At 43.2% G+C, this 19,588-nt stretch overlaps 1 protein-coding gene across 1 annotated transcript; it reads left to right on the forward strand.

Moving 5' to 3' along the window:
- Positions 1-11,998: 11,998 nt before the first annotated feature.
- Positions 11,999-17,538, forward strand: ucmab (upper zone of growth plate and cartilage matrix associated b). The gene is made up of 5 exons (XM_064952945.1): positions 11,999-12,050; positions 12,298-12,366; positions 12,636-12,731; positions 15,633-15,731; positions 17,090-17,538. The coding sequence occupies exons 1-5, from the start codon at positions 11,999-12,001 to the stop codon at positions 17,185-17,187; spliced, it is 414 nt and encodes a 137-aa protein (XP_064809017.1). The 3' UTR covers positions 17,188-17,538.
- The last annotated feature ends 2,050 nt before the right edge of the window (positions 17,539-19,588 follow it).

Consider the following 19,588-nt stretch of genomic DNA (forward strand, 5'->3'; position numbering starts at 1 on the left):
GTCACCAGGTGTTGGGTTAAGGTCGCAACAATATCAATATTTGCGCATAAAGGAGTTTCCACCGCCATAATTCATTTTACAGACACAAAAAGATTCCACCAACAAATGATCTGTAGGCATTTATAAAATGTGTCCCAAACTTCCTATTGCCATCACAGCTGTGGTGTTTTTTTTTATATGGTATGACTACTTGCATAAAAACTGTGGATGGAAACAGGGTTATATAGGTCTACGAGTAGATGTGAGCAGTATTGTGGGGTAATGTTTATTATCTCTCTAGTATTGTGGAGTAATGTTAAAGTGAGATTTGAATGTTGAAAGCTGATCCGTCGTCAGTATTGTGGGGTAATGTTAAAGTGAGATTTGAATGTTGAAAGCTGATCCGTCGTCAGTATTGTGGGTAATGTTAAAGTGAGATTTGAATGTTGAAAGCTGATCCGTCGTCAGTATTGTGGGGTAATGTTAAAGTGAGATTTGAATGTTGAAAGCTGATCCGTCGTCAGTATTGTGGAGTAATGTTAAAGTGAGATTTGAATGTTGAAAGCTGATCCGTCGTCAGTATTGTGGAGTAATGTTAAAGTGAGATTTGAATGTTGTGTCAGTAGTAATGTTAAAGTGAGATTTGAATGTTGAAAGCTGATCCGTCAGATGGAGTAATGTTAAAGTGAGATTTGAATGTTGAAAGCTGATCCGTCGTCAGTATTGTGGAGTAATGTTAAAGTGAGATTTGAATGTTGAAAGCTGATCCGTCGTCAGTATTGTGGAGTAATGTTAAAGTGAGATTTGAATGTTGAAAGCTGATCCGTCGTCAGTATTGTGGAGTAATGTTAAAGTGAGATTTGAATGTTGAAAGCTGATCCGTCGTCAGTATTGTGGAGTAATGTTAAAGTGAGATTTGAATCCGTCGTCAGTATTGTGGAGTAATGTTAAAGTGAGATTTGAATGTTGAAAGCCGATCCGTCGTCAGTATTGTGGAGTAATGTTAAAGTGAGATTTGAATGTTGAAAGCTGATCCGTCGTCAGTATTGTGGAGTAATGTTAAAGTGAGATTTGAATGTTGAAAGCTGATCCGTCGTCAGTATTGTGGAGTAATGTTAAAGTGAGATTTGAATGTTGAAAGCTGATCCGTCGTCAGTATTGTGGGGTAATGTTAAAGTGAGATTTGAATGTTGAAAGCTGATCCGTCGTCAGTATTGTGGGGTAATGTTAAAGTGAGATTTGAACGTTGAAAGCTGATCCGTCGTCAGTATTGTGGAGTAATGTTAGTGAGATTTGAATGTTGAAAGCTGATCCGTCGTCAGTATTGTGGAGTAATGTTAAAGTGAGATTTGAATGTTGAAAGCTGATCCGTCGTCAGTATTGTGGAGTAATGTTAAAGTGAGATTTGAATGTTGAAAGCTGATCCGTCGTCAGTATTGTGGAGTAATGTTAAAGTGAGATTTGAATGTTGAAAGCTGATCCGTCGTCAGTATTGTGGAGTAATGTTCAAGTGAGATTTGAATGTTGAAAGCTGATCCGTCGTCAGTATTGTGGAGTAATGTTAAAGTGAGAGTTGAATGTTGAAAGCTGATCCGAGAGCAGCGTTGCTTTTCTTTCCAGCATGTAAGTATCGACACTGACAGGGCCAGTGACAAACACATTAAAAAAACAATATATTTTATTTTTTAGCGGGGGGCGGGGGATCTCAGTAGGGATCTCAATTTGGGGTAAATTGGGGTTAAACGCCCCCTTCCTGTAATTCTCACAGAAACCCCTTTATGTCGAAAGCTTTATGTGGGGCTCCCGAGAAGCACAGCGGTCTAAGGCACTGCATCTCAGTGCAAGAGAAGTCACTACAGTCCCTGGTTGTATCACATCTGGCTGTGATTGGGAGTCCCATAGGTCGGTGCACAATTGGCCCAGAGTTGTCCAGGGTAGGCCGGAAGACTTTGACTTACCTAGTTAAATAACTTTTTTTTTAATGATGCCAAGAGGGTCCAAAGCTGTCAAATCAAATAAATACTACGCATGCCAGTCTCTCTTGGATCAGAGTTGAGGAGAGACTGACTTTATCATTTCTTCTCTTATAAGAAACATTCATTTGTTGAAAATTCCAAATGGTTTACGAAGTCAATTCACACACAGCTCTGACACACACACTTACCCCACCAGCCATGCCACCAGAGGTCTTTTCACAGTCCCCAAATCCATAAGAAATTTAAGAAAGTGTAAAGTATTATATAGAGCCATTACTTCACGGAACTCCCTTCCAGCTGATAATGCTCAAGTGAACAGCAGGCCTGTTTGCATAAAACAGATAAAGCTACATCTCATGGCACAACGCCTCTCCCCTATTTGATCTAGTTATGTTGTTTGTATGTATTGATATGTAAGCTAATTATGCTGTTTTTTATTTTTTTATTTCTGTAGTTCTGTACGTGAGCTGTTCTTGTTTATTAACTCTCTGTATTATGTCAAGTTTTATGTTTTGTGTGGACCCCAAGAAGAGTAGCTCCTGCTTTTGCCACAGCTAATGGGTTCCTAATAAAATGTCAAATACCAAATGACAGTTGTCTGACTGAACTTTACCAGGATGAGGACTTGCCAATGTCAAAGTCTTCCGAAAGCTAAATGACATATTGTTTGTTTAGCTAGCTTCATGCCATATTCCAAATGGATAGGCTACTGTCGCTTATCTGAAAATAAATTATAAATTGATGTTTAATGATCATGAAAATCATGCAGTTAGTTCCTGTATAACTCTGATAGAGCTAAATGTGTGCAAGTGTTTTGCATGCAACAATTAGACATTTGTAGTTCTGACTATACTCTTCAAGGGGTGATGATATTATAAGTATTCAGACCCTTTGTCTTTTTCCACATTTTGTTACATTACAGCCTTATTCTAAAATGTATTAAATAAAACATTATCCTCATCAATCCACACACAATACCCTATAATGACAATGTGAAAACAGGTTGAATTATTTTTTGCAAATGTATTAAAAATAAAAAACAGAAATACCTTAATTAACATTCAGACTTAACATCAGACTCAAAATTGAGCTTGGGTGCATCCTGTTTCCATTGATCATCCTTGAGATGTTTCTACAACTTGGAGTCCACCTGTGGTAAATTCAATTGATTGGAGATGATTTGGAAAGGCACACACCTGTCTATATAAGGTCCCACAGTTGAGAGTGCATGTCAGAGCAAAAACCAAGCAATGGGGTCAAAGGAATTGTTAGAATTCTCCGAGACAGGATTGTGTCGAAGCACAGATCTGGAGAAGGGTACCAAAACATTTCTGCAGCATTGAATGTCCCCAAGAACACAATGGCCTCCATCATTCTTTAATGGAAGAAGTTTGAAACCAATAAGACTCTTCCTAGAGCTGGCTTCCCGGCCAAACTGAGCAATCGGGGGAGAAGGGCCTTGGTCAGAGAGGTGACCAAGAATCCTCCCTCTGACAGAGCTCCAGATTTCCTCTGTGGAGATGGGAGAACCTTCTAGAAGGGCAACCATCTCTGCAGCACTCCACCAATCAGGCCTTTATGGTAGAGCAACTCCTCAGTAAAAGGCACATGACAGCCTGCTTGGAGTTTGCCAAACAGCACTTAAAGGATTCTCAGACCATGATAAACAAGATTCTCTGGTCTGAAGAAACCAAGATGGAACTCGTTGGCCTGAATGCCAAGTGTCACGTCAGGAGGAAACCTGGCACCATCCCTACGGTGAAGCATGGCGGTGGCAGCATCATTAGCCCATAGAAATGCCATTTGTCCATAGAAATGCAATGAATAACAGATTCATACATGGAAAATCAGATAGTAAAAATAAACAAAAAAATAAGTTTGCTTTGAAGTGTCTGTCCTATATCTGAGAGATCTAAGAAAGATCAGAAAATGATTTGTATATTTTTTCTACACATATTTAACCGCTCTTTTAAGGCACTAAACTACTTCCATCCAGTATATTCTGTACTTTTTAACTGATTTAGTCGAACACATTCTCAAATGACTCAAGGCCATATGTGAGTCTTTCACAATACACTGTCACTGGCCATAGTCATATGTAACATGTAACAGCATAACGCAACAGATTAGATCAACTGGGATGGCTCTCTGACTCACAGTTGCAAAAAAAAAGAGCTGTGCGTAACACACGCCCCTGAATATGCCCATGAGCCACTGCCCTTACATTTTAATTATCACTAGAAGAGGAAAGAACCCTTTTTTGAACTGCAAAGAGCCGTTGAAATGCTCTAATGTTTCTTTGTGTCAATATGGTTCACACATAGAAGCATCACCCTTCTCAAAGAACCCTTGAGGAACCCTCATTCTTTTGTGTGCATAGAGATGATATGGAGTTGTGTTTACTCAGCTAATGTGATATAATCCTAGCATCTTTCTAACATAATACCCACTAGTTTGACTTACTGGTGTCTCATCTCTATCTATTTGGCACAACATCTATTTGTGTCTTTCTTGATAAGCTTTACAGTATAAGCAGAGTATCGGGCACATGCTTTTCCTTATAAATCCCAACTTTGTAGGAAAATAGCAGTTCATCTGTGTGTGAGATAGAGCACAAAAAACATCACTCTCTATGTTGATGTGCAGTAAGTCTGTACACCACAATCTCCTTACCACTAGGTCGCTGTTCATTCTCACCACAGAAAATACTTGTTCTTGTTCCCTACCTTGTCAGGACATTTAGGTGAATTGTTAGGACACTGGAGTCCTGATAAGGTAGGACAACAACTACACACACACACACACACACACACACACACACACACACACACACACACACACACACACACACACACACACACACACACACACACACACACACACACACACACACACACACACACACACACACACACACACACACACACTATATCCTTCCTCTCTTTACTCCAACTTACTTTGAACCCCTGGGAGATAATCCATAAAGTCCCTCCACCCTGGATAGCCTAGCATACTTCTCTCTCTCAACAATTTACACATTCACTCCGACCTGTGTCGAGCCAGCTATTCAGGTGGGGAAAAGCTCAAGCAAACAAAAGTCTGCACACTTTCCTGATGGAGTTTCTGCTGAGCAGAGAGGGCAGCCTTGTTAAAGGGGCCAGCTCAGTTCCATCTGGATGGAGAGATCTGGCAGTGTGTGTGTGTGAAATAAAACAATTTGTCAAATGCTTCATAACCAACAGGTGTAGACTAACTTCTTTTTTACGGGCCCTTTCAAACAATGCAGAGAGAAAACATGGGGAAAATAGAATAGAAAGATAATAACACGAGGAATAAATACACAATGAGTAACGATAACTTGGTTATGTACACAGGGTACCAAGTCGATGTGCAGAGGTACGAGGTAATTGAGGTAGATATACACTGCTAAAAAAAATAAAGGGAACACTAAAATAACACATCCTAGATCTGAATGAATGAAATATTCTTATTAAATACTTTTTTCTTTACATAGTTGAATGTGCTGACCACAAAATCACTCAAAAAGTATCAATGGAAATCAAATTTATCAACCCATGTAGGTCTGGATTTGGAGTCACACTCAAAATTAAAGTGGAAAACCACACTACAGGCTGATCCAACTTTGATGTAATGTTCTTAAAACAAGTCAAAATGAGGCTCAGTAGTGCGTGTTGCCTCCACGTGCCTGTATGACCTCCCTACAACGCCTGGGCATGGTCCTGATGATGGTCTCCTGAGGGATCTCCTCCCAGACCTGGACTAAAGCATCCTCCAACTCCTTAACAGTCTGTGGTGCAACGTGGCATTGTTGGATGGAGACATGATGTCCCAGATGTGCTCAATTGGATTCAGGTCTGGGGAATGGGCCGGCCAGTCCATAGCATCAATGCCTTCCTCTTGCAGGAACTGCTGACACACTCCAGCCACATGAGGTCTAGCATTGTCTTGCATTAGGAGGAACCCAGGGCCAACCGCACCAACATATGGTCTCACAAGGGGTCTGAGGGTCTCATCTCGGTACCTAATGGCAGTCAGGCTACCTCTGGCAAGCACATGGAGGGCTGTGCCAATGGTTAATTTGCCAATCTTGGTGTTCTCTGGCAAATGCCAAATGTCCTGCACAGTGTTGGGCTGTAAACACAACCCCCACCTGTGGATGTTGGGCCCTCATACCACCCTCATGGAGTCTGTTTCTGACCATTTGAGCAGACACATGCACATTTGTGGCCTGCTGGAGGTCATTTTGCAGAGCTCTGGCAGTGCTCCTCCTGCTCCTCTTTGCACAAAGGCGGAGGTAGCGTTCCTGCTGCTGGGTTGTTGCCCTCCTACAGCCTCCTCCACGTTGCCTGATGTACTGGCCTGTCTCCTGGTAGCGTCTCCATGCTCTGGACACTACGCTGACAGACACAGCAAACCTTCTTGCCACAGCTCGCATTGATGTACCATCCTGGATGAGCTGCACTACCTGAGCCTTGTGTGGGTTGTAGACTCCGTCTCATGCTACCACTAGAATGAAAGCACCGCCAGCATTCAAAAGTGACCAAAACGTCAGCCAGGAAGCATAGTAACTGAGAAGTGGTCTGTGGTCACCACCTGCAGAACCACTCCTTTATTGGGGGTGTCTTGTTAATTGCCTATAATTTCCACCTGTTGTCTATTGCATTTGCACAACAGCATGTGAAATTTATTGTCAATCAGTGTTGCTTCCTAAGTGGACAGTTTGATTTCACAGAAGTGTGATTGACTTGGAGTTACATTGTGTTGTTTAAGTGTTCCCTTTATTTTTTTGACCAGTGTATATTGTACATATGGTTCTGCCTGGCTGGTGAGATTTGGCAGGAGACAACACAGGCAAGTCGGTGCCCTCAAAATCAGTTTTGTCATCGCTTTCCAGGACTGTGAATTGCAGTGTTGTAGTAGTTGCAGGTCATCCATTGCTTTCCTCTCTGATAGGTGTAAACATAAAAAATATACTGTACATGTCAGTAAGTCTCTGGTGTAAAATCATCAAATCAAATTTTATTCGTCACATACACATGGTTAGCAGATGTTAATGCGAGTGTAGCGAAATGCTTGTGCTTCTAGTTCCGACAATGCAGTAATAACCAACGAGTAATCTAGCTAACAATTCCAAAACTACTACCGTGCCTTGCAAAAGTATTCGGCCCCCTTGAACTTTGCGACCTTTTGCCACATTTCAGGCTTCAAACATAAAGATATAAAACTGTATTTGTTTGTGAAGAATCAACAACAAGTGGGACACAATCATGAAGTGGAACGACATTTATTGGATATTTCAAACTTTTTTAACAAATCAAAAACTGAAAAATTGGGCGTGCAAAATTATTCAGCCCCCTTAAGTTAATACTTTGTAGCGCCACCTTTTGCTGTGATTACAGCTGTAAGTCGCTTGGGGTATGTCTCTATCAGTTTTGCACATCGAGAGACTGAATTTTGTTCCCCATTCCTCCTTGCAAAACAGCTCGAGCTCAGTGAGGTTGGATGGAGAGCATTTGTGAACAGCAGTTTTCAGTTCTTTCCACAGATTCTCGATTGGATTCAGGTCTGGACTTTGACTTGGCCATTCTAACACCTGGATATGTTTATGTTTGAACCATTCTATTGTAGATTTTGCTTTATGTTTTGGATCATTGTCTTGTTGGAAGACAAATCTCCGTCCCAGTCTCAGGTCTTTTGCAGACTCCATCAGGTTTTCTTCCAGAATGGTCCTGTATTTGGCTCCATCCATCTTCCCATCAATTTTAACCATCTTCCCTGTCCCTGCTGAAGAAAAGCAGGCCCAAACCATGATGCTGCCACCACCATGTTTGACAGTGGTGATGGTGTGGTCAGGGTGATGAGCTGTGTTGCTTTTACGCCAAACATAACATTTTGCATTGTTGCCAAAAAGTTCAATTTTGGTTTCATCTGACCAGAGCACCTTCTTCCACATGTTTGGTGTATCTCCCAGGTGGCTTGTGGCAAACTTTAAACGACACTTTTTATGGATATCTTTATGAAATGGCTTTCTTCTTGCCACTCTTCCATAAAGGCCAGATTTGGGCAATATACGACTGATTGTTGTCCTATGGACAGAGTCTCCCACCTCAGCTGTAGATCTCTGAAGTTCATCCAGAGTGATCATGGGCCTCTTGGCTGCATCTCTGATCAGTCTTCTCCTTGTATGAGCTGAAAGTTTAGAGGGACGGCCAGGTCTTGGTAGATTTGCAGTGGTCTGATACTCCTTCCATTTCAATATTATCGCTTGCACAGTGCTCATTGGGATGTTTAAAGCTTGGGAAATCTTTTTGTATCCAAATCCGGCTTTAAACTTCTTCACAACAGTATCTCGGACCTGCCTGGTGTGTTCCTTGTTCTTCATGATGCTCTCTGCGCTTTTAACGGACCTCTGAGACTATCACAGTGCAGGTGCATTTATAGTCATTTAGGTCAACATTGGATCATTCAGAGATCCTCACTGAACTTCTGGAGAGAGTTTGCTGTACTGAAAGTAAAGGGGCTGAATAATTTTGCACGCCCAATTTTTCAGTTTTTGATTTGTTAAAAAAGTTTGAAATATCCAATAAATGTTGTTCCACTTCATGATTGTGTCCCACTTGTTGTTGATTCTTCACAAAAAAATACAGTTTTATATCTTTATGTTTGAAGCCTGAAATGTGGCAAGAGGTCGCAAAGTTCAAGGGGGCCGAATACTTTCGCAAGACACTGTAAGTGTAAAGGGATAAATAATATGTACATCAAGATATATGAATGAGTGATGGTACAGAGCGGCATAGGCAAGATGCAGTAGATGGTATCGAGTACAGTATATATATATTCATATGAGATAAATAATGTAGGGTATGTAAACATTATATTAAGTAGCTGTCAGGACCCGGTTACGAACCCAGGTCTCCGGAGTGAGAAACAGTCACTTAACCAACTGAGCCACGAATAGTCAGCAGAACCCAGAAGATGAGGCAGACACAGCAGTACTTGAGACGGTGTATTTAATAAAGTAAAAAGTGAAGTCCTTCAGGAAAACATGTAACTCCACAACCTCAAAAGGAATTCCACAAGAACAAGGTAATACACAAGGTAATCCTCCAAGACAAAAAGGTAAATCCACAAGGTGGTAGGTAAAGCATAAAAAGCCTCAAAAGATACTCAAAAATAAATAAACAAGAACAAAAAAACAGAATTCCACAAGAGCGTCCACCGGGATCAACAAGAGTACACAGAATACTAGGGCTGGGTGCTAACATACAAACACAGAGCAAAGAACTGAGGGAAAATAAGGGTTTAAATACAATCAGGGGAAACGAGGCACAGGTGCAAATAATAATGGGGATCAAGGGAAAGCAAAAGGTCAAAAAGCACAATGGGGGCATCTAGTGACCAAAAACCGGAACAACCCTGGCCAAATCCTGACAGTAGCATTGTTTAAAGTGGCTAGTGATATATTTTACATCAATTCCCATCAATTCCCATTATTAAAGTGGCTGGAGTTTAGTCAGTATGTTGGCAGCAGCCACTCAATGCTAGTGGTGGCTGTTTAACAGTCTGATGGCCTTGAGATAGAAGCTGTTTTTCAGTCTCTCGGTCCCAGCTTTGATGCACCTGTACTGACCTCGCCATCTGGACGATAGCGGGGTGAACAGGCAGTGGCTCGGGTGGTTGTTGTCCTTGATGATCTTTATGGCCTTCCTGTGACATCGGGTGGTGTAGGTGTCCTGGAAGGCAGGTAGTTTGCCCCCGGTGATGCGTTGTGCAGACCTCACTACCCTCTGGAGAGCCTTACGGTTGTGGGCGGAGCAGTTGCCGCACCAGGCGGTGATATAGCCCGACAGGATGCTCTCGATTGTGCATCTGTAGAAGTTTGTGAGTGCTTTTGGTGACAAGCCGAATTTCTTCAGCCTCCTGAGGTTGAAGAGGCGTTGCTGCGCCTTCTTCACAATGCTGTCTGTGTGGGTGGACCAATTCAGTTTGTCTGTGATGTGTATGCCGAGGAACTTAAAACTTACTAACCTCTCCACTACTGTTCCATCGATGTGGATAGGGGGGTGTTCCCTCTGCTGTTTCCTGAAGTCCACAATCATCTCCTTAGTTTTGTTGACGTTGAGTGTGAGGTTATTTTCCTGACACCACACTCCGAGGGCCCTCACCTCCTCCCTGTAGGCCGTCTCGTCGTTGTTGGTAATCAAGCCTACCACTGTTGTGTCGTCCGCAAACTTGATGATTGAGTTGGAGGCGTGCGTGGCCACGCAGTCGTGGGTGAACAGGGAGTACAGGAGAGGGCTCAGAACGCACCCTTGTGGGGCCCCAGTGTTGAGGATCAGCGGGGTGGAGATGTAGTTACCTACCCTCACCACCTGGGGGCGGCCAGTCAGGAAGTCCAGTACCCAGTTGCACAGGGCGGGGTCGAGACCCAGGGTCTTGAGCTTGATGACGAGTTTGGAGGGTACTATGGTGTTAAATGCTGAGCTGTAGTTGATGAACAGCATTCTCACATAGGTATTCCTCTTGTCCAGATGGGTTAGGGCAGTGTGCAGTGTGGTTGAGATTGCATCGTCTGTGGACCTATTTGGGCGGTAAGCAAATTGGAGTGGGTCTAGGGTGTCAGGTAGGGTGGAGGTGATATGGTCCTTGACTAGTCTCTCAAAGCACTTCATGATGACGGAAGTGAGTGCTACGGGGCGGTAGTCGTTTAGCTCAGTTACCTTAGCTTTCTTGGGAACAGGAACAATGGTGGCCCTCTTGAAGCATGTGGGAACAGCAGACTGGGATAGGGATTGATTGAATATGTCTGTAAACACACCAGCCAGCTGGTCTGCGCATGCTCTGAGGGCGCGGCTGGGGATGCCGTCTGGGCCTGCAGCCTTGCGAGGGTTAACACGTTTAAATGTTTTACTTACCTCGGCTGCAGTGAAGGAGAGTCCGCATGTTTTGGTTGCGGGCCGTGTCAGTGGCACTGTATTGTCCTCAAAGCGGGCAAAAAAAGTTATTTAGTCTGCCTGGGAGCAAGGCATCCTGGTCCGTGACTGGGCTGGTTTTCTTTTTGTAATCCGTGATTGACTGTAGACCCTGCCACATACTTCTTGTGTCTGAGCCGTTGAATTGCGATTCTACTTTGTCTCTATACTGATGCTTAGCTTGTTTGATTGCCTTGCGGAGGGAATAGCTACACTGTTTGTATTCGGTCATGTTTCCGGTCACCTTGCCCTGATTAAAAGCAGTGGTTCGCGCTTTCAGTTTCACGCGAATGCTGCCATCAATCCACGGTTTCTGGTTTGGGAATGTTTTAATCGTTGCTATGGGAACGACATCTTCAAAGCACGTTCTAATGAACTAGCTCACCGAATCAGCGTATTCGTCAATGTTGTTGTTTGACGCAATACGAAACCTATCTGCAGGTATACATTATGAAGCTGTAATTAATATTGCAACGTAATACTTGTGGCATACTTGTGGCATGAATGATCTCTCATTGAGTCCTTCCCATTTGAAATCTCTAAATGATGTCACAGGCAACTAAAAGGAGCCCCCAGAGCATGTGCTCATGAGCCTGTGCCACCTGAGACAAGGTGAAAGGTCATCTGGACCATTATCATATATTGTGTAAGTTCAGCTCCAAAGATTAAGGGTCGGGGGTATATTACTTTTGAGGGTTTTCAGATCAAACTGTTCAATTACTTGAAAAACTGAAATGATGTGGCTTATGTGAGGAAACCTTGACGTTTTTGTGGCGCTGCTTCCATGGTCCCCATGGATCCTCTCTTCCCCTCCCTGACCAACGGTTTGTCAAAGCCTCTGAAATTCCATCCAGCTGATCTTCTCCCAGGCCCCCGCCCGCCCCCCCCTTCTAGGGTGCCATCTGCTCTCTTTTAACCTCTCTTTCTCCCTCTCTCTCATTCTCACCTCCTTCCTCTCTTACTCTCCTCCTTCCCCCCGCCCTCCTCTCTCTCTCTCTCTCTCTCTCTCACCTCTTTCCTATCCCTCAACGGCTCAGACAAGCTCTCAAGATGTCCTGGTCGCATGCAACCTTCCTTGTCGCTGTGCTCCTGTCACTGTCCTGTGAGTGAGTCTGCCTGCAGGGGGACTGTATTGTAAGGGAATAATATATACTTACGAGATGTGAATGAATACTTGAGGAGGATGGTGCATGTCATATTTTCTGTGATATCGCTAGAGAAACCTAGAGTGCAGTCTGAGGGCAGAGTGACTCTGTTACTAGTGATAGTGGTATGGGAACATTGTGATAGAGAGCTCAACGCTGATCTGATGTTTTGTCCTATGATCATGTACCTCTGAACCCCTGCAGTATCTCAGGAGGTAGACAGTGCAGCTGTCCCCGATGATAAGGGCACTACCAAGGCAACCGACCCGAGAGGTAAGCAGCGCGACCTTCACTGAACCCTCTTCGTCTTCTGCAGCACATACAACCTAATTTCTTGGTGCGTGCTGAGACTTCAAACCTTACTGAACTCCCTCTTTTTTGCCTGCTGTTAAATCTACCCTCCTCTCATCTCTTATGCGATTGTAACAGAATGGAAATGTTTTGTTGTCTTTGTTTTCCCTGATATGGGAGCGAACTCACCACCCTCTGCATACCAGCACAACGGCTCGCAAATCTGTCTTTTCTTTATCTTTTCTTCTCAGGTCCACTGAGGGAGATCTTCATGCCCGAGGCCGACGCAGCAAACTTCTTCAGACGCCGCAGCAGAAGAGCTGCCAAGTCTCAGGACGAAATTGACGGTGATTGAAGCTTTCTCTGTTTGGATCTCTTTCATGTTGCTTGGATGTTTTTGGGGTTGTTTTTCCACCAACGGTCAGTGGTGAACTGGCAATGGAGGGTGTGGTGTTGCGTGCCTTTGTCTGTGGATGCCTGAATGAAGCATAGCTTGTGTGTGTAGGCATAGATGGATGGTTTGGTCCCACATCTTCTAGATTGATCAATACTTTTTAAGGTCAGCTGAACGTTTTGGTTGCAGAGGTAGCCTACTACTCCACTACGCCAGAGTTTATATTACTGGATGGAGTTTATATTGCTGCAGTTGAATACAGCAATGGCTGAAGTTGTTGTGGGGTTAACTACTTCGTTCAAGGGCAGAACGGCAGATTTTTCCCACTTTAGGGATTTGAACAAGCAACCTTTCAGTTACTGTCCCAATGCTCTAACTGCTAGGACACGAGAGGAGACCTTGTGAAAGTTCCCATAAGTGAGATGTTTGATTGTTCTCTTTAACTACTCAGTTGACGGCCAGGTGAGAGTTTAGCTGGAGAAAGAGAGCCGTTGAGAGGCGAGTTACTTAATGCAGAAACCCAACACAAATTGAAGTGTTAGCTGAAGAAAGTTAGAGCAAGAGAAGAAAAAGAGAGAAAGAAAGCGAGGTGGAGTGATGTTTGTATCCAGTCTGGGTATGGAGAGAGCAGTTAGAAGTTGAGTGTGGAATGTGCCAACACACAGGCACAGTGGAGGGAGGGGGGTCAGAGAGATGGACAGAGAGAAAAATATGTTTACTTTTTGAAAGCCCCTTTGGCAGCCAGATGTTGACACTACTAAACCACAGTAAAGTCATATGAGAAAATGTGGATAAACCTATAGTGTGAGGCGGTCTGTACATCAACATTGCTTGCTGTTTGGGGTTTTAGGCTTGTGTTTCTGTATAAGCACATCTTTATACATGTATTTGATTGATTGTGTGTGTGTGTGTGTGTGTGTGCTTGGTTTTACTATCCTTGTGGGGATCAGAATTCCCCACTAGAATAGTAAAACATGGAAAATGTAGTCAAGAGGGGACGTTTCACCGGTCCCCACAAGGAAAAAGGCTGTTTTAAGCTTCGGGGTTAGGGTTAGAGGTTAGGAGTTAAGGTCAGGGAAATTTGAATTTTGAATGGGAATCAATTGTTTGGTCCCCACAAGGATAGTATAACAAATGCGTGTGTTAGTGGTCACACAGATAACACAAACTGAGTGGTTACAGTGAGGTTCAGCTCTGTTGCCAGGTAGGTATAATCAACATCAATGTGGCTTTCACCTGTATTCAAATGGGTGAACCTGTTTGACTTTGGGCTTTTATGTGGCGAGGTTATGCCAGGTAGAAGTGAGTGGGTGGGTCAAATACTTTGACAGGAGTTAGGAGCATATCACTCATGTGCCCTGTCACATTATCCTCTCGATGTGTAAATAAGTGACGTTCATACGTGGACAACTACAAATACTTAGGTGTCTGGTTAGACTGTAAACTCTCCTTCCAGACCCATATCAAACATCTCCAATCCAAAGTTAAATCTAGAATTGGCTTCCTATTTCGCAACAAAGCATCCTTCACTCATGATGCCAAACATACCCTTGTAAAACTGACCATCCTACCAATCCTCGACTTTGGTGATGTCATTTACAAAATAGCCTCCAATACCCTACTCAACAAATTGGATGCAGTCTATCACAGTGCAATCCGTTTTGTCACCAATGCCCCATATACTACCCACCATTGCGGCCTGTACGCTCTCGTTGGCTGGCCCTCGCTTCATACTCGTCGCCAAACCCACTGGCTCCATGTCATCTACAAGACCCTGCTAGGTAAAGTCCCCCCTTATCTCAGCTCGATGGTCACTGTAGCATCTCCCACCTGTAGCACACGCTCCAGCAGGTATAGCTCTCTAGTCACCCCCAAAACCAATTCTTTCTTTGGCCGCCTCTCCTTCCAGTTCTCTACTGCCAATGACTGGAACGAACTACAAAATCTCTGAAACTGGAAACACTTATCTCCCTCACTAGCGTTAAGCACCAACTGTCAGAGCAGCTCACAGATTACTGCACCTGTACATAACCCACCTATAATTTAGCCCAAACAACTACCTCTTTCCCTACTGTATTTAATTAATTAATTTTGCTCCTTTGCACACCATTATTTTTATTTCTACTTTGCACATTCTTCCACTGCAAATCTACCATTCCAGTGTTTTACTTGCTATATTGTATTTACTTTGCCACCATGGCCTTTTTTTGCCTTTACCTCCCTTATCTCACCTCATTTGCTCACATCGTATATAGACTTGTTTATACTGTATTATTGACTGTATGTTTGTTTTACTCCATGTGTAACTCTGTGTCGTTGTATGTGTCGAACTGCTTTGCTTTATCTTGGCCAGGTCGCAATTGTAAATGAGAACTTGTTCTCAACTTGCCTACCTGGTTAAATAAAGGTGAAATAAATAAATACAGTGCAGTATCCCAATGATTGACATAACCCTTGGTTGACGTTACTGGTGGTCACCTTTTGAGTTTGATTTACACTGGGTCATTAGTTCACAGCTCCCTGACCACTGACCTGCGAAGGAACGCTGCAAGCTTCACCATTTCAACTGTTCATCTGATTGCTTTTCCATTTAGTTGTTATTTTCAACTACCTGACTGACCTGAATTCCCAAAATCAAATTCCAAAGGGAGTCAGTATGCAGGCAAAGACCTGTCCCATGGAACAACAATAAAGAAAAGGTCAGAGGTTAGGTGTCAGGACTAGGAGAGGATTCCATAGCCCAAACCCAGCGTCTGCCTGTACTCTGCAGAGATCCAATCCCACGTAATGTTGTCGGTGCAGTTTGACCGCAAGTGATACAATTGAATTGACTTCCTTTTCTCCTCCCCTATAGCTGAACAGAGGCAGGTGCTGGCTGCAGATAAGCGGAAGAGAGAGAACCATGAGGAACAGAGGAATGAGTTTGAGAACTACGCTGAGGAGGAGCATGACGGTATAATAATACACAGTGTACAAAACATTAGGAACACCTGCTCTTCCCATAATAATAATGCATTTAATTTCTGTAGCGCTTTTAAAAATCTCAAAGCGCTTCATACAAAAACAAGCAATACATCACCATGAGTAGCATTTAACTATAGTAAGGTCGACCAATATGGGCCAGGTCTTTTGAGTTCATGCATCCTCCAAAGATAGAGAGAGGCAGTTCATCATGGCTTGAGAAGAGGAATGTGTTCAGGGAGATGGTTGATGAAGAAGTGTCTAGTGGCGATCTTATAGAGGGTTGCTCTGGGAACCAGCCTGATTCATGTAGTGACTGGACTTCTCCTTCTTCATAATGCATGTCACCCACTTGAGTGATGCCTCGGCAGCCAGAAAGCTCACCACAAACCGTTCAGAGTAGTAGCCAGTTGTCCTCACTATGTGCCCTCTGCCTCAGCACTGCATTCCTCTACTGCATCTCCCATTCCTCTCACGCTTCAGGTGACTCTTCAATTGATGCTTTCAAAATATCAGGAACCAGCAACCAAGTGACACAAAAAAGCTGATAGTGTCCAGATGCATCATTCGAACAATTAGCCAGCTGGTTAGCTAGCTAAGCCAAAAAGAGTTGACCTGCCAGTCCATCCGCAAATCTGTGGATCAAAACCACCACAAACACGCAATAAATATGCAATAAAAATCAATGTTTTCAAAAACAATACATATCTACAGGAACTCTTTGCTTAGAGGCTGCTACTAGGGCACCATGGCAACTACCATGACATAGACTGACCAGGTGAACACATGTGAAAGCTATGATCCCTTATTGTTGGATCCACTTTAATCAGTGTAGATGAGGGGGGGGGGCAGTTTAAAGACGGATTTTTAAAGCCTTGAGACACTTGAGACATGGATTGTGTATGTGTGCCATTCAGAGGGTGAATGGGCAAGACAAAAGATTTAAGTGCCTTTGAACGGGGTATGGTAGTAGGTGCCAGGAGCACCGGTTTGACTATGTCCACGCTCAACAGTTTCCTGTGTGTATCAAGAATGGCTTGGCACCTTGTCGAGTCCATGCCCCGACGAATCGAGGCTGTTCTGAGGGCAAAAGGGGATGCAACTCAATATTAGGAAGATGTTCCTAAGGTTTTGTACACAGTGTATAATACCCTAATATACAGTATAAACAATAACAGGTTATTTTGTATTCTACTCCTGTTACAGTTTCTCTTTTATTGTTGGTGTATAATCAGAGCACAGTATGGCAGTAGCCTATGTGTATCAGTGAATTGATCCAGTAACACTTCATCCAGTAGCGTGTTCTGTCTACCCTCGTCATTCCCTCCCATAACTTACCTCTGGCCTTAGAGCAAGACGAGAGGACACGGGAGAGCACCGAGCAGTGGCGAGAGTTCCACTATGATGGCCTGCATCCCCCCCAGGAGTACAACCGCCAGTCTACCTGAGACATCACCACCCTACTGGAGAACAGTGGTATAACAGCAGGCAGGACACAGAGGGCTACGCCCCCTACTATAATAGTAAATGTAACTTTTTATAATGTCATGTATGCTTCCATAAATACTTTGGAAAGACTTTAGGTAGGTGTTCTCTTTTAGATATACCTTATAAATAATATTTTTAAAGAAACAAATTAATGTTATTCTTCTGTACTAGTTTGAACGTTTGCATGTGTGTTGCATTTTCGCATGTTGTGTGACTATACAATGATGTAGATTTGAACATGTTTATACTTATATACAGCTTTAGTCTGAAGTTTACATACACTTAGGTTGGAGTCATTAAAACTCATTTTTCAGCCACTCCACAAATTTCTTGTTAACAAACTACAGTTTTGGCAAGTCGGTTAGAATATCTACTTAGTGCATGACACAAGTCATTTTTCCAACAAGACAGATTACTTAACTTCTAATTCCCCGTATCACAATTCCAGTGGGTCAGAAGTGTACATACACTAAGTTGACTGTGCCTTTAAACAGCTTGGAAAATTCCAGAAAATGATGTCATGGCTTTAGAAGCTTCTGATTGACTCAAATGATTTCAAGGCCTATTTCAAGGCCTTCCTTCAAATGCAGTGCCTCTTTGCTTGACATCATGGGAAAATCAAAAGAAATCAGCCAAGACCTCAGAAAAACAATTGTAGACCTCCACAAGTCTGGTTCATCCTTGGGAGCAATTTCCAAATGCCTGAAGGTAACCACATTCATCTGTACAAACAATAGTATGCAAGTTTAAACACCATGGCACCACGCAGCCGTCACACCTCTCAGGAAGGAAAAGCCTGCTATCTCCTAGAGATGAACGTGCTTTGGTGCAAAAAGTGAAAATCAATCCCAGAACAACAGCAAAGAATTTTGTGAAGATGCTGGAGGAAACGGGTACAAAAGTATCTATATCCACAGTAAAATGAGTAACCTAAAAGGCCGCTCAGCAAGGAAGAAGTCACTCCCCCAAAACCGCCATAAAAGAGGCAGACTTCGGTTTGCAACTGCACATGGGGACAAAGATCGTACTTTTTGGAGAAATGTCCTCTGGTCTGATGAAAGAAAAATAGAACTGTTTGGCCATAATGACCATCGTTATGTTTGGAGGAAAAAGGGGGAGGCTTGCAAGCCGAAGAACACCATCCCAACCGTGAAGCACGGGGGTGGCAGCATCATGTTGTGGGGGTGCTTTGCTGCAGGAGGGACTGGTACACTTCACAAAATAGATGGCATCATGAAGAAGGGAAATTATGTGGATATATTGAAGCAACATCTCAAGACATCAGTCAGGAAATTAAAGCTTGGTCGCAAATGGGTTTTCCAAATGGACAATAACCCCAAGCATACTTCCAAAGTTGTGGCAAAATGGCTTAAGGAAAGCAAAGTCAAGGTATTGGAGTGGCCATCACAAAGCCCTGACCTCAATCCTATAGAAAATGTGTGGGCAGAACGTGATTTTCTGGATTTTCTTTTCTTATTTTGTCTGTCATAGTTGAAGTGTACATATGATGAAAATTACAGGCCTCTCTCATCTTTTTAAGTGGGTGAACTTGCACAATTGGTGGCTGACTAAATACTTTTTTGCCCCACTGTATGTGCTTCACAGAGTTCCAATAACAGACATTGCAACATCAACTGTTCAGAGGAGACTGCGTGAATCAGGCCTTCATGATTGAATTGCTGCAAAGAAACCATTACTAAAGGATGCCAAATAAACATGAGCAATGGAAATTAGAGCGGTGGAAATCTGTCCTTTGTTCTGATGAGTCCAAATTGGAGATTTTTGGTTCCAACCGCTGCGTCTTTGTGAGACGCAGAGTAGGTGAACGGATGATCTCCGCATGTGTGGTTCCCACCATGAAGCATGAAGGATGAGATGTGATGATGCTTTGCTGGTGACACTGTAGGGTATTTATTTAGAATTCAAGGTACACTTAACCAGCATGGCTACCACAGCATTCTGCAGCAATACGCCATCCCATCTGGTTTGCGCTTAGTGGGACTATCGTTTATTTTTCAACAGGACAATGACCCAAAACACACCTCCAGGTTGTGTAAGGGCTATTTGACCAAGGAGAGTGATGGAGTGCTGCATCAGATGATCTGGCTTCAACAATCACCCAACCTCAATCAGAATGAGATGGTTTGGGATGAGTTGGACTGCAGAGTGAAGGAAAAGCAGCCAACAAGTGCTCAGCATATGTGGGACCTCCTTCTAGACAGTTGGGAAGCATTCCTGGTGACTCCCTCATGAACCTGGTTGAGAGAATGCAAAGAGCGTGCAAAGCTGTCATCAAGGCAAAGGGTGGCTACTTTGAAGAATCTCAAATATATTTTGATTTGTAACACTTTTTTAGTTACT

The sequence above is a fragment of the Oncorhynchus masou genome, chromosome 31, assembly GCF_036934945.1.
Source record: "Oncorhynchus masou masou isolate Uvic2021 chromosome 31, UVic_Omas_1.1, whole genome shotgun sequence".
Lineage (NCBI taxonomy): Eukaryota > Metazoa > Chordata > Actinopteri > Salmoniformes > Salmonidae > Oncorhynchus > Oncorhynchus masou.

Excerpts from the sequence above, each read along its gene's own strand:
- ucmab (XM_064952945.1), top strand. The coding sequence starts at position 11,999 with ATGTCCTGGTCGCATGCAACCTTCCTTGTCGCTGTGCTCCTGTCACTG. Across the intron at positions 12,051-12,297 it reads TGTGCTCCTGTCACTGTCCT|TATCTCAGGAGGTAGACAGT; the intron begins GTGAGTGAGTCT and ends GAACCCCTGCAG. Across the intron at positions 12,732-15,632 it reads GTCTCAGGACGAAATTGACG|CTGAACAGAGGCAGGTGCTG; the intron begins GTGATTGAAGCT and ends CCTCCCCTATAG.